A 15,438-nucleotide genomic window follows, 5' to 3' on the forward strand; every position below is an offset into this window, starting at 1 on the left:
CCCTGTGTCGCATTGTTATAATGATCTAAATTCTTGTTGTAGAAGACAGAAGGCGCCGATCACCCATACGGGATTGGGTAAACACATTGTGGGTTCATTCATTAAGACGAGGCACATCGGAACAGGGCTACATTAGTATAAAGCTTGTAGGCTTCACCTGAGGAAGGAGCAGTGCTCCGAAAGCTAGTGATTTGAAACAAACCTGTTGAACTTTAACCTGGTGTTGTAAGACTTCTTACGCTTAAAAAATTGATTGAGAGCTGTATGTTTCTTTTCTTGTTGTTTAATGGGGAATTGAGTAGGATTGTTCAAGGGCTAATTGTAAGTTGGGACTGGATTCTCCCTGACCCGGTGGGGCGGGGGGTTTTGGCGAGATGGTGTGGCGTGAACCACTCCGGCGTCGGGCTGCCCCAAAGCTGCGGATTTCTCCGCACCTTTAGGGGCCAAGCCCTCACCTTGAGGGGCTAGGCCTGTGCCGGAGTGGTTGGTGCCCCGCCGGCCGGCAGGAAAGGCCTTTGGCGCCACGCCAGCCGGGGCCGAAGGGAGTCCGCCGGCCGGCGGAAGTCCGCGCATGCGCCGGAGCGTCAGCGACTGCTGACGTCATCCCCGCACATGCGCAGGGGAGGGGGTCACTTCCGCATCGGCCATTGGCCAAGGCGGAAGGAAAAGAGTGCCCCCACGGCACAGGCCCGCCCGCCGATCGGTGGGCCCCGATCGCGGGCCAGGCCACCATGGGGGCACCTCCCGGGGCCAGATCGCCCCCCCCCAGGACCCCGGAGCCCGCCCGCCCCGCTAGTCCCGCCGGTAAGGGAGGTGGTTTGATTCACGCTGGCGGGACCGACATTACAGCAGCGGGACTTCGGCCCATCGCGGGCCGGAGAATCGCCTGTGGGGGGGCCCGCAGACATGCACGGTGCGATTCCCACCTTCAGGAGACGGCGTGATTCACGCCGCCCCCCGGCGATTCTCCAACCCGGCGGGGGGTCGGAGAATTCAGCTCCTATTCTTTTCGGGTATAAAGTTGAAGAATTTAATATTGTATTCATAACAAAGTTTTGTTTAAAAATACTAAGGCCCTATTTTTCATGCTCGTGCGAATCATTCTTTCCGCACAGTCTTACAAAATAATCTAAAATATTGGGGTATCGGGGCAGAATCCTAGCCACTGTTGGGTCTGGTCTGGGATCCTAATGGCTAGAATGGTATTAGCATAGGTATGGGCTGTGGCTAGTTTACAATATATAATGGACAACTGGTCTAACACCGCGAGAGAGCGAGAGAAATTAAAATGGCATCTCACCAGCACTGACTGTAATGGCCTCCATAAACTGTTCTCGCCATGAGTGTGTGCCAATCACCAGGGCCAGGTTTGTCTTCTTTATCAGCTTATCCACGGTGCTCTGCCAATCAGAGAAAGCAGATTTACAAAAGCAGTCTGACACCGCTGCAGAATGAATGCTGAGCCCACATTGATTACAGGATTGAAATAGGATTGATCAACATGAAGCGAGCTCAAACTTCAGGAATCGCTCGTTTAAAAAGGAACATTAGTGAGTGAGGTCTCGGTGACTGATCACAGAATCGACCTGCAGAGTAACTCAACAGAAAAACAACTCCAGTCAACAGTATTCAAAAAGCAAGTCTGACGCACTGCTGGAGGGATTGAAGGAAATGGGACAGCAGGTCGATGGGGACAGGGCTCGATCAAGGGTGTGGCCTGTCAGTCTATCCAATCTCTCTTCACAACTAAAACTCTCCAGCCCAGGCAACATCCTGGTAAATCTCCTCTGCACCTTTTCCAGTGCTGTCACATCCCTCCGATGATGTGGGTTCCAGAACAAAACAAAGAACAAAGAAATGTACAGCACAGGAACAGGCCCTTCAGCCCTCCAAGCCTGCGCCGACCATGCTGCCCGTCTAACCTAAAACCTTCGACACTTCCGGGGACGTAGCCCTCTATTCCCATCCTATTCATGTATTTGTCAAGACGTCCCTTAAACGTCACTATCGTCCCTGCTTCCACCACCCCCTCCGGCAGCGAGTTCCAGGCACCCACTACCCTCTGTGTAAAAAACTTGCATCGTACATCTCCTCTAAACCTTGCCCCTCGCACCTTAAACCTATGCCCCCTCGTAATTGACCCCTCTACCCTGTGGAAAAGCCTCTGACTATCCACTCTGTCTATGCCCCTCATAGTTTTTTTTCCACCATGTTTTTTCCCAAGTTGGGTATAATTTCCTTCTCATTTTCAACGAGTGCCTTTTACGATGCCTTTTATTCGGGGACTGTGTGAATGTACCTTACCATTTCAGTGTGATATACAATTACACCCTGGTAGGTAGCAGCCTCAGGAAAAATTCAGACAGACTTGCATTTATATAGCACCGTGGGTTTCCTCTCCTCAGGAATATAAAAACAAATTTAGAGTACCCAATTATTATTTTTCCAATGAAGGGGCAAATTAGTTGTACAGCAAGTGAGATATTTAAGGGCTTTCATAACACAGGAAACACGGCAGCCAATTTGCATGCAGCAAGGTCCCGCAGATAACAATGTGACAATGTCCAAATAGTCTGTGGAGGGATAAATATTGAACAGGACACCGGAGGGAACAGCACAGCATTTCCTGTGAAAGACAGCGGGGGGGGGGGGGGGGGGGGGGGGGGGGCGATCTGCCGGCCCCGTTCGCCACAGCCGCAAATCCCGTTATGGCCACTAACCCTCGCGAGAGGGCCGAAATGGGAATTGTGCCAGCGAGAACCCAGAATGCAATGTTCCCGGGACCTCCCCGCTGACATAATCAGCTTCGCACCCAGCCGGGGCGTCAGCCCGATTGCCATGTCTTTGAATGTATTTAAATATCCAAAAACGGCTTTACGCCGATGCTTCCGTGTTCGCCGTATGATCCCCCTGGCCTCCCCCTCCGCCGTGACGTCAGGCCAGCAGGTATGACTACCGGTTCCCAAAATCGGAAACCAGTCGCGATGACCATGCTCGGAGGTGAGTATAGCCGCCGGTTGGTGAGGGGCATGATTCGGGAATGCCCTGGTACTGCCCCCTGGCACTGCCAGGTTGGCACTGCCGGGGAGGGGCTCTCCAGTGAACCCCATTTGGGAGCTCTGCACTGTAGTTTGGGGGTGTGGGGGGGGGGGGCGATGCTGGGGATGCCTGCACTGCGGGCGTGAGAGGGCAATGCCTGCAATGGTTGAGGGGGGAAGGGGCTCTGATTCGCCGATACCGGCGATGATGGGGGAGGGTGTCTTTAACTTCAATTTGACATCGGGGTATCCTTAAAAATGGTCCCCCAATCCGTAGAGCTGGTCATGCCAGCGTCTTGAGGCTCCTCCCCTCAGGAATTCAAAAAACAATTTAGGTACCCAATTATTTTTTTTCTAATTAAGGGGCACCTGGTTTAGCTCACTGGGCTAAATCGCTGGCTTTTAAAGCAGGCCAAGCAGGCCAGCAGCACGGTTCGATTCCCGTACCAGCCTCCCCGGACAGGCGCCGGAATGTGGCGACTAGGGGCTTTTCACAGTAACTTCATTGAAGTCTACTCGTGACAATAAGCGATTTTCATTTCATTTTTTCATTTCAACTTAGTGTGGCCAATCCGTCTACCCTGCACATCTATGGGTTGTGGGGGTGGGACCCACGCTGACATGGGGGGAATGTGGAAACTCCACATGGACAGTGACCCGGGGCCGGATTGAACCCGGGTCCTCGGTGCCGTGAGGCAGCAGTGCTAACCACTGCGCCACCGTGAAGCCCCTCCGGAATAACCAAACCATCACCCGCCCTCCCCTTTTTTTTCTGACAAATTGTCAGAAGATCTGGAGAGAAAACCTGGGAGGGAACTTTTGTGAGGGCCACAAAGAATCCAGCACGAGTCTTCAGGATACAAAGAAATAACATTTATTTACAATAACATATATATACAACAGCAACAACTTCCCTTGCTGCTCACTCCTCTCTCTCTGCTGGTTCCAAACTGGCCAGCTTTATTTATGCAGGGAGTCTGCTAATGATTTCCCCGCCCCCCTCATTGGGGAAGTTCATGCTCCCACAGGATTGTGGGATTGTCATTAATCCCTAGCCAATGGTAAGCAGGCAGGTTATAACAGGAACCAGCCGGTTTTCTGTCAGAACCTGACACTTCACCACCTTCGGAGTAAATTTGTCCCCACCATCTCTGAAACAGGGAACGCTGCACTAAGTACAGATTTATTATGGAACAGAGTTGCCTGCACTGGGAGAGGCGCACACCGTGGGGAATGCTATCGGACAGGCCAGTTTAGTAACACATCCCAACACGTGGTGTCCCACTCACTATAATGAGGGGATGGCTGATGTTAAAGGGAATGGTTTCTGCAATTCCCTTCCTGCGTTTGGAGGTCGCTGCCAAAGAGTGGACTGCCAAAGCTAAAAACTCCCTCTCTAACTTTCCTGGCAATAAATAGGCACATGAGTGGATTCTAGATAAGAATAACTCTGCTTCTGTGTGACAGATTGCCTCAAGCAACCACAGTGTATGCGCTCGCATGATTCGAAGCAACCCCGTGCGGTATCAAACACACACGTTTGTCGACTAGCCTGTGTGGTGGTTCTGAACTGTAGGACAGAGAGGATAACGCACCCCCCCCCCCCCCCCCCCCCCCCCCCAACAATGCTTAGGAAACTGCAATTTTCTGAATGAATGCTCAGCCACTACCCACGTCGGTTTGTACAATTCAAAACCTCATTAACAAAGATTCCGACACCTATCCCAGTTGCATGTCGAGAGTCATTAACGGATCACTGGTGTAACTATCTTCAAGCTGTTGATTGAGCGAAAGTGAATGACGTTTTCCAGAATTGCAAGCTCCGATACGTGCATTCCCATGATTTCGTTATTTACAACGTGAGCTGAATATCAGCCCCTCTTCAGTTCTGACTGAGGCGTTTTGTTCACAAAAGCTATTTCCCTGTGCCGTCAAAACTGAAAGTCCTGGAAACGTTTGTGGAGCGCGAAACGGAGGCTGGGGTTCTCCAGGGCCCAGATAGAATCCCGATGGCGCGGTGAATTGGGCATCAGGCCAAAAACGTAGCGTGTCTCCCAGCCCGTCCCACCGCCCTCGCCAAGCTTCCCGACCGTTCCTGGCGAGGTTCCTTCCCAGTTAGGGCAGGAAATGCAAATAGCACATTAGAGCTGTTTTGAATGTAATTTATACGCAGGACTCCCAATTCACCTATCTCCTAGGAAGCTCCATCCCTCGCTCCAACACCGCCCCCCCACCCCCACCTGCCGCAACCGAGAGTCCCGTTGGCATGAATTGATGAAAGTCCTGAGAAACGGAGATCTGGAGGCTTTCAATCTGAGGGGTGGCAAGGGGTGAGAACCCTCCCTGCAAATGCCTCCAGGGTGCCGTCGGAGGTCCTTCATGGGAAGTGGAGTCAGGAGAACTTGTCCTGGGCTGGAGGGTCTCGGGCAGGGCTTTTTTTTCCTGGGAAGGGGATCGTTTTGCTGCTTTTCCCTTCTGTAACCTTGTCAGTGTCTCAAAATTACAGTTCTGTGTTAATAAAGTGAAGGTGTTCCCATCTGTACCCCTAAACCCTTCAAACAGTCTGCCGGTATGCCAAGTTGAAAGATCTGTGAGTTGAAGGTACAATTCCCTTTAATGTGGTGGAAACATTTGACATGTTTTTTTCACTGTTAATTTCATTGTACTTTAACTTTTTTAGCCAGTTTGTATGCCTAGAAGCCTAAAAGCTTTGAACTGCATTGTATACATTCAATTTAAGAAACTATTGGCTTTTACGAGCTTTTTGGTTGACTGGTCCAGGCAGTTTCAAAGGGAGGATTAAGATTGTTTATTTATATAGCTCTGCACAAATCCATTAACTTGGAGGAGCAGCTGTGTTATTAAATGCAGTTTTTTAAGAGACTGTCTCTTTGTTCTCAAGAGCTTTCAATAAAGAGAAAGCATTTATTTTTTTAAAACTGCCCGGTGAGGTGAACGCTGCAGCAGCATTTATGAGATTGGACTCTGGGACCTGTCAGAGAGATTAGGTCCCGCCCTTCCCCCACAAGGGTCCAGCGAGAATGGCACTGAAAACCCAATTGAGGGTAAAATGTTCTCGAAGTGCCATTAAATGGCACGTCGTGCTCACTCCCAGCAACTGCGGGAATCACTCCGGTTATCCCGCAGGCAGGAGCGGTGGCCTCCAATCGGGAGAATACCGCCTCGAATTTCTTTTTATCAATTTAGCCTACCCAATTAATTTTTTCCAATTTAGCGTGGCCAATCCACCTAGCCTGGACACCTTTGGGTTGTGGGGGCGAAACCCACGCAGACACGGGGAGAATGTGCAAACTCCACACAGACAGTGACCCAGGGCCGGGATCGAACCTGGGACCTCAGCGCCGTGAGGCTGCAGGGCTAACCCACTGCGCCACCGTGCTGCCCTGAATGCCGCCCAGAGTTAACGTTCCGAGTCCAATGCGGCTTCATCGGAACTGAAGGGAGGTAGTGATGTGATGGGCTTTATGCTGCTGAGAAAGGGTAGAGGTAGGTGGAACAAAAGGGGAACAAGGCAAAACCCTGTTGAAGAGGAGAGGGGAATGTCTTCATGATCAGCATTCCTGGCAATGAAGGAAACATCAAAATACTGCGGATGATGGCAATGTGAAAGGAAACAGCAAGTGCCGTTTGTGTGATTATTTTTTTGAGAAAAAGTACTTGGCGCTCGAAGCGTTAACTGGATCAGATCCACAGATTTGGCTGGAACAAGATGCCGTTGGGACAGTATGCGATATTTGTGGTTGTGAATGTGGTCAGATGCTGGCATTTCCCGTTTGTTTCTCATTCCTGTCATTTAGCCCGTGGACAGGAAACACACCAGGTCAGAATTTGCTGGGAAAATGACAACGTGCGAAGAATATTCCCAGTTATTATTGTGTAATCCAGGGTGGCATGGCGGCGCAGTGGTTAGCACTGCTGCCTCACGGCACCCAGGATCAGGGTTCGATCCTGCGTCACTGTCCGTGTGGAGTTTGCACATTCTCCCCGTGTGTGCATGGGTCTCACCCCCACAACCCAAAAGATGTGCAGGATACGTGGATTGGCCATGCTAAATTGCCCCTTAATTGGAATTTTTGTTTTTTAACCAATGTGTATACCAGCCAGAAACTGGTGGAGAAGGCAAGGATTGCAAACCACCACAGGTTGCTGGCTGACTTGCACCTGAATGCTGGCTGGCTTTGCAAAAATGACATCCCACACCAAACCTTTCCCCGCGGGGCTTTCCATGAAGTTAATTGGCTCATTAACTGCCGATCAAACATGCCAAAGAAACTGAAGACTCATTAATGACACGAGCACCCATTGAACAGCACGATTATTGTTCACGGCTGTCAATCATCGTGAGGAACCCAGAAAATGAACAATTAAATCAGTGGAGTTCATTCCTTCAGGTGGTGAACTATTGCCGATATTAAAAGTGTCAAACTTAAGAGGCTGGATTCTCCGCACCCCGACGCCGAAATCAAGGCCAGCGGCAGGGCGGAGAATCCACTTTGACTCAGAAATCAGGATCGGTGCCGGTTCGCCGATTCTCCGGGCACCGAAAAGCGGCGACACCGGGGAGTACGCCTGGGCCCATTGCCAGAGGCCCACTCCGACATCCTCCGCCCCGACGGCGTGGATCTATCCTGGCCCTGTAGGTCGGGATACTCGCGTGGTGGCTGCGGACTCAATCTGCGGCCGCCCTGGTCAGGGGGGCAGATAGGTGGCCGGGAAGTGTTTGTGTGGGGGTTGAAGGTCGGCGCATGGCCAATCGTGGGGGGGGCAGGGGGGGGGTCTCCTTTGTGGGTCTACCTCTGCGGTCCGTGTCCACCATGGAGCAGGGTGCAGCCGCCACCCTGCGCATGCGCGGCCTCTGACCCGGATGTGCGGGGGGCCCGGAACCTGCAGCAAAAGCTGCGAGATTCACTCCGGGTCGGTGCTAGCCCTCTGCAGGGCTGGGAATTCGTGTCCCTTTAATCCAGGATTTTCAGGAATAAAACCCCACCGTTGTGACGCCGGCGTGGGGACATAGTCCCAATAATGGAGAAACTAGCCCAAACACTTTCCAACGGCCTGAAAATGATTCATTCCACAGGGTCTGCAAGGCCACCGCTGCAAACAATTCAAATGGATTGAAATGCAATGAGATGCACTCCTGAAGAGAAGGGATTAAGGAATAATTTAAAGGGAGAAAACACCAATTGGCGGGATGAACTCTATCAAAAATATTTTGTTGCTTCAAAAAGATAATTGCCAACAACTTTGTGACCTCAGCATTGGAGGCAACATTTCCATCGAAGCCAATGGACAATGGTTGACAATTGCTTAAAGTGGCCAATGATTTCCTAAAATCCCTACAGTGCAGAGCGAGGCCATTCGGCCCGTCTAGTCTGCACCGATCCTCGGAAAGCACCTCACCGAGGCCCAATCCCCTTCCCATCTCCGTAACCCTGTCACCCCACCTAATCTTTAGCTATGAAGGGGCAATTTAGCACGGCCAATTCAAAATATTGTGGCAGAGGAATTTCTCTGGGTGCTATTTGGTGGAACAATGATTGAGTAGGCAACATTGCTGTGGTCAGCTACGCCAGATGTTAAAAAGGAAGTTCGCATGAGAACATAGGGGGCTGGTTTAGCACAGTGGGCTAAACAGCTAGCTTGTAAAGCAGAACAAGGCCAGCAGCGCAGGTTCAATTCCCGCATCAACGTCCCCGAGCAGGCGCCAGAATGTGGTGACTAGGGGCTTTTCACAGTAACTTCATTTGAAGCTTACACGTGACAATAAGCAATTTTCATTTCATTTCAGAATCCCTACAGAGCAGAAGGAGGCCATTCGGCCCATCGTGTCTGCACCGACCTTCTGAAAGAACACCCCACCTGGGCCCGTTCCTCCCATAAACCCATAACCCCATCCCACCTTTTTGGACACTAAGGGGCAATTTATCACGGCCAATCCACCTAACCTGCACATCTTTGGACTGTGGGAGGAAACCGGAGCACCCGGAGGAAACCCACGCAGACATGGGGAGAACGTGCAGACTCCGCACAGTCACCCGAGGTCGGAATTGAAGCCGTGTCCCTTGGCGCTGTGAGGCAGCAGTGCCAACCGTCGTGCCACTTTTCAACGAAGAAGCTTAGGTTATACTTTATCTCCAGTGTTATTCAGAAGAATACCTTAAATTCATATGACTCTTCGATGATGACTTCCATTTTGGTATGCTCCCCCAGGATGGGTTTTCCCATTTCTGCGATGCGGTGTGCCTCCTCTTCCTCCGCACTCAGCTTTTCATTGGATTCATCTACATACCAGGAAACAGCTTGTCAGACGTTTCACATTATAGTCTCAATGCTAAGCCGAGTATTTGCACCGCAGCCTGGAGGGAACGCCTGTTGTTTGACCCTTGTCCAACCAACTCTACCCCATCCTTCGCCATCGCTCAATGAAAATGGCAAGAAACATTTGAACTTTCATATCCTCCGTACCCCAGGCTGAATTTTACATTCCCGGGCCGGATGTGTCTTTGGTGGGGGTGGGGTGGTGGGGGGGGTGAGAAGAGGGGGTGGGCGTGTGAAATAAGTCGGGTGGCTCGCCTTCCACATTCCCACCCACTCCGATCCAATCCCCTTAATACACCAGGTAGGCAAGCGTCAAAATCATCGGCCCACCCGCCACATTTAATTGGATCGATCAGTATCGATTCGGCATGTTGGCAGGCCTATTGACCACAATAGTACACTGCCCACACCAAAATATAGCTGATGTGGGTGGTCAGGTGGGAGAAGGGCAGGCTATTAGAAAAGGCGGGAAGGAAGGGGCGAGGGGTAACCCATTCACGGATTGCCCTGTGTGCGTAGGGGGCACCCCCACCACAAAATGTAACTCCCCATCCTTTCTGCACTGCCTGCCCCTACCACCCTTCCCTGTGCTGGAGGATCCCTAAAACCGCAGAAATTACTTCCCCCCCCCCCCCCCCCCCCCCCCCCCACCAACAGCCATCATCGACTCTTTGAGCTTCTTCCTGCAGTACCGGCAGTGCCCACCGCTGAGCTCTGGCGCTGCTGGGGCTGCCAGGCCACCAGGCTGACCGGCAGCTGCCGAGAGCGGGATGTCCCATTGTTAAATGGCTCCGCCCGCTCGCAGCGCGTTAAGGTCGCGCGGGCAAGCTTTCGTGATGGGTGTCGGTTTCAGGATACCTTTCGTTCCAGGAAGGAACCACGCCCCCCCCCCCCCCCCCTTTCCCCCACAAAATCCAGGCCCACTCGCGAATGCCAATCCTTAATCAACAGCATGCATCGGTAAGGTTAGCTTCAAAAGACTTGTAACAATTAGTGACTGAAATAAACAGACTTTGATGATTTATGGGTTTATTTTTTTCCTCGAAGAATGGATTTTGTGCAAAGATTGCGCGACAGTTGATCAAATCCCCCAAAGGAACATCAGCCGAAGTTAATTGGATAAATAATTCAATATTTGCCGTCACCTTAAAACAACACGCCACTTGACTAATGATCGCCATAACTCAGTTCCCTAAAGCCATTTAATCTGCTGGTCCAAACGAAATTAAGCATCAGTCACATTTATCTCACTTCAAGTTCAGTTCACACATGCCGCTGTGTACTGCTGATCTATTTTCAAGTAATCATTTGCTGGATTCAATCGAGTTAGTCCAAAACATCAGAATATCCTGATAAAATCTAGGAGTTTGAACCATGTTGAGTACTGAACCAGTGGTGCTAATGGATGATATCTAATAGGTCCTGCTGATTAACAGGGTGGCACAGTAGCACAGTGGTTAGCACTGCTGATTCACAGCACCAGGAACCTGGGTTCGATTCCCGGCTTGGGGTTTGGGTAGGGTGCTCCTTCCAAGGGCCGGGGCAGACTAGACAGGCCGAATGGCCTCCTTCTGCACTGTAAATTCTATGAATATGATGTTAAATACTTAGTACTTTCAGGTACGACAGTTAACAGGTGTGGGGTATCGATTAGCGATAATACTCTGATGTGTGGGTGGCACAGTGATGCAGTGGTTAACACTGCTGCCGGGCAGCACGGTGGCCTAGTGGTTAGCACAACCGCCTCACGGCGCTGAGGTCCCAGGTTCGATCCCGGCTCTGGGTCACTGACCGTGTGGAGTTTGCACATTCTCCCCGTGTCTGCGTGGGTTTCGCCCCCACAACCCAAAAATGTGCACAGTAGGTGGATTGGCCACGCTAAATTGCCCCTTAATTGGAAAAAATAATTGGGTAATCTAAATTAAAAAAAAAAAAACACTGCTGCCTCACGGCGCCGAGGACCCGCGTTCGATCCCAGCCCCGGGTGGAGTTTGCACATTCTTCCCGTGTCTGCGTGGGTCTCACCCCCACAACCCAAATGTGCAGGGTAGGTGGATTGGCCCCTGAATTGGAAAAAATGAATTGGGTACTCTAAATTTCTGAAGAGAAATAATACTCTGATGTGTATATAGAGAGGCGATTCTGGGCGTCTGGTGTTGGAGTGAGGAAGTACGCTCTGCTGGGAGTAAGGGCGGGATTCTCGCCTGTAGTCTCTATATAGTCGGTGTCTTCTTCACAACCGGGCTTGGGCATTTATCTAACACTAATCCATGTTGGCGTAACGTACCCCATTCACTGGCTTACAGTGGCTCATTGTGCCACCGATTGGACTCATTCTGGGTGCTGCACCACAATAACTGGGTGCTGTTCCACACTTACTGACTCAGAACACAAAGATAGCCGACACTGTACACGTTGTAGATGGAGGCATGAAATTACAGAGAGATAGACTTCAGGGAATGGGCGAAACCGTGGCAAATGGATTTCAATGTAAGCAAATGTACTTTGGACCAAAAAGGATTAAACAAGGTTTAATGGAGAACCAAAGTGACTTGGGAGGCTCCGGTACATAGATCATGGACAGTTACAGAAAATAATCAAAAAGGCTGATCTTTAAATCTGGAGAACTGGGATACAAGGGAGTCTTACTTCAAGTTCCTCGTTCCCACTTGGGGTCCACTTGGGAACCGCACATGAGGTAGGACATGGCCCTAGAGGGAGTACATTTATCAGAGTGATACCCATGGCACCAAGGGTTAACTGACAAGAAGAGTTACACCCACAATTGCTGAATTTAGAAGGTTAAGGGGTGGTTGTATTGAAGTGTTCAAGATACTGGGAGATGGAGTAGAGTGAAGCTATTTCTGCTGGTTCGGGAATCTAGGACTGGAGGGGTGGGGTGGGAGGGGTTGCTGGGCAACAGGGGGCCGGGGATGGGGGGGGGGGGGGGGGGGGATGGGGCGTGTGTTGAAGACTCCGAAAACTAGAGCCAGACTTCCCAGAAGTGGAATTACCTAACTTCTCCATACAAAGGAGGTGGAATTCTGCAACTCCCTTCTGCAAATAGCAATCAATACTCGATCAATTGTTAATTTGAACCCAAGAGAGATAGGTTTTTGCGAATTAAAGGCGTTAAGGGGTACGGGGCAAAGACCGATAAATGGGATTAGGTTACGGATCAAACGTGACCTTGTCGAATTGCGGGACAAGTTTAAGGGAATAAATGCAGGCCTCCTGTCAGCTTCAGAGGGGCAGTCCTGGCTTAACTGGGAAACAAGTGGAGGCCTATAGCCCAGGCACATCAATCTCAGCCTACGTCTCATAACTATCTTCCTGTCATCTAAATCAGAGCCAAGATACAAATGTAATCTAAAGCATGAATCCACAAGTCGATAAGTAGGCTAATAAAAGTGTCATAGACCAACACTGGATGGCCTTGAGTCAATTAAATAATTTACCGCCTGATTTTCCTGATTGCTTTATCCCCTGGCCCACTGCGAAAGTTGACACGAGGGCCGGATTTCTCCGGCTGTTGCGATTCACATTCCCCACCAGCACACACTCCCCGCACACGGGCTCCCCTAGCGGCGTGGGCTGGCTTCAATGGGAAATCCCACTGACAAGCAGCGGGGAGACAGAATCCCGCGGCCAGCTCGTGCTGCGCCGCCGAGTAACACGCGGCTGGGGGAACGGGGGAATCCCGCCCAACGTAACACTTCCGCCCATTCCCAGCAAACCCGTAGGGGTAGACAGGTAAACAGCTTGTTGTCACTGCCCACTGCAGGGGCGTGCTGAACGCCGACCAGAGGAGACGGCAGGAGGAGTTGAACCCATTAACCCCACAATAAAAGGGAATCAGGTTAGTAGAAACTGACATCTTACCCTCAGCCAATAAGAGAGCTGTAGAGAAAGAAAAAAAGAAGTGAAATCCAATGAAATGGTAGCGGAAGACACTGTTACTCCACACAATGAAACAATTTGATCCAGGGTGAAACAGTCTTAACACAACTAAACTTTCACGTAACTACAGGGGCATGTTCACGTAGGTTTTACAGTGCTGAATGTATTGGAGACTCTTTGCCCGCTACATTATTGTTTGCATAGATATCAAGAAGTTCAGGCCAGGTCCATTGTTGACTATATTTGGAAAGACTAAATTTGGTCTCCGAGGGAATGAAAGGATATGTGGATCAGGCAGACAGGTGGAGTTGATACCTAGGATTGGCCAAGTCAAACTGTGGGAGACAATAGCTGAAAACATGTCATTGATGTTGAGAAACGCTGTCTACAATGCGAAATGTAAGTATACTAACTTTCAAGGTGCTGTGATTCCTTACAATTAACCCCTGAATCTCAACCATTTGCCTGTTGCTTAGCAGTGATGGTCTTATAGCACCGGACAACATGGAAAGTGAATAGCACCGGGATTCCTGTGAAACAGACAGAAGGTGGGACTCGAAGCCTTACTGTGAGGCAGGTGTGTGCAGCAGGTAGTTGAGGGCCGAATAGAAGTGTAAAAAACAAATGCGGGCTTTATACTGAGCTGGGGGTGCAGCCGACTACATTATAGCTGGAGCGTGTGCCGAGAGGGTGGGAAGGGATGTAGCCGGAAAATCCCAGGCAAAGTGTTTTCCCTCAAGCTGTTTAATGAGGGTGCGTAACGAAACTTTTCAACGGGGATGAGTGTGTTAGGGACACAGTTCGAACTCACAATCCAATCACAGAGCTGGAGCGTGTAAGAGAGATTGGCCCGAATGCTCCGCCCACCGGGATTCTCGGTTCCCGCTGGCAGCGCACCCCCGTCTGCGCATTTCCCGGCGGAGTGGGGTGGCTTCAACGGGAATTCGGGATTCCATTTTAAAATGGGCTGATCTGAACTCAGGCAGCACTCTATATTGCAACGGGTGAACTTTGTATCTACACTGGCTTCAAGGACCCTGTATGAGATGATTATTCAAATAGAAACAACTGCGCGCGGTTACAGGGAAAAGCCACCAGTATGGCACTAAGTCATGATGCTCATTTGGAGGGCCGATGCAGACATGATGGGCCGAATGGTCTCCTTCTGCACCGTAATGATTCTGTGACCCAAATGTGGAAGGGAAACGAAAATCAAATCAAGGCAAGGGCCTTTTTGGATTTAATGTAAGAAACACAATGGGGAATTGGAAGCATAACAGGGTTTGAAACAGATAAAAACCAAGGTTCTGATAACCCAGGGAATTCCCACGGACAAGCGGCGGGAGTAGTGTATCCCGCGGCCATCGAACGTATGGCCGGGAAACAAGCGGCCGGAGACCCAAGCCCAATGTGATAATGGAGCTTCCCATTACGGAGGTGGACTGTAACAAAGAGAGATCCATAACAGAGTCCTCTCGCGCACTATACAGATATTGCATTATGGGTTTTTTTTGCTTCATGCAAACCTGAAATTCCACGTTTCATCCACCTTGGTTTTTCCAGGACAATAAAAAAGTTTTCCTGCTTTTCGTACTCTTCGTCGTCCACAATTTTCACCTGGATTGTCTTCCTGCAGAGATAGAAAAAAAAAAACAGGAAAACTGTTGAGCAGCGGGACCAATCTGCACGAGTGTGTGTGCATTCTGACAGGAGGAACATGTGGAGGATCAGTGGTGGCTGACACCCCTCAAACGCAAATTCGCAGCTCCACCACCAAAGACAGACGCGCAGTCAACTATCAGCAGTCGAATGTCAGCTAGGTTGGGCTCCGTAAACTTAAGATCTGCTAGCCTCGTCCTAATTTGCACGACGACCCATTCACCCATCACCCCCACATTGGCTCGATTTGAAAATTATCATCTTTTTTTCCCAAATACTTCCATGGCCTTGCACCTTCCTATTCCTGTAATCTCCTCCAGCCTTACAACCCTCTAAGGTCACTGCAAACGTCTAATTCTGGCCTCTCAAGCATCACCTATTTTAATCAGTACACACTGTTATGTTCTTATGCTACAGCCGGTAGGAATGACGCACAATAGAACATCTAGTTCTTGACTAGCTAAAGTATTTTATTATAAAACAAATGTGTGGTAAAGATAAC

General features: G+C 50.3%; 1 protein-coding gene across 3 annotated transcripts in view; it reads right to left on the reverse strand.

The window, feature by feature from the left end:
* LOC119957804 (sodium/calcium exchanger 3-like) overlaps nucleotides 1-15,438 on the reverse strand; it is a 323,961-nt gene that overhangs the window by 37,054 nt on the left and 271,469 nt on the right. For all 3 annotated transcript variants that reach the window (XM_038785917.1, XM_038785916.1, XM_038785918.1), the window contains 4 exons: nucleotides 14,804-14,907; nucleotides 13,260-13,277; nucleotides 9,216-9,340; nucleotides 1,301-1,400 (listed from right to left, as the gene is read on the reverse strand). In XM_038785917.1, coding sequence (XP_038641845.1) covers nucleotides 1,301-1,400; nucleotides 9,216-9,340; nucleotides 13,260-13,277; nucleotides 14,804-14,907 — 347 coding nt within the window. The remainder of the gene's footprint in view (nucleotides 1-1,300; nucleotides 1,401-9,215; nucleotides 9,341-13,259; nucleotides 13,278-14,803; nucleotides 14,908-15,438) is intronic.

This window comes from Scyliorhinus canicula, chromosome 27 (assembly GCF_902713615.1).
Source record: "Scyliorhinus canicula chromosome 27, sScyCan1.1, whole genome shotgun sequence".
Taxonomy (NCBI): Eukaryota; Metazoa; Chordata; class Chondrichthyes; order Carcharhiniformes; family Scyliorhinidae; genus Scyliorhinus; species Scyliorhinus canicula.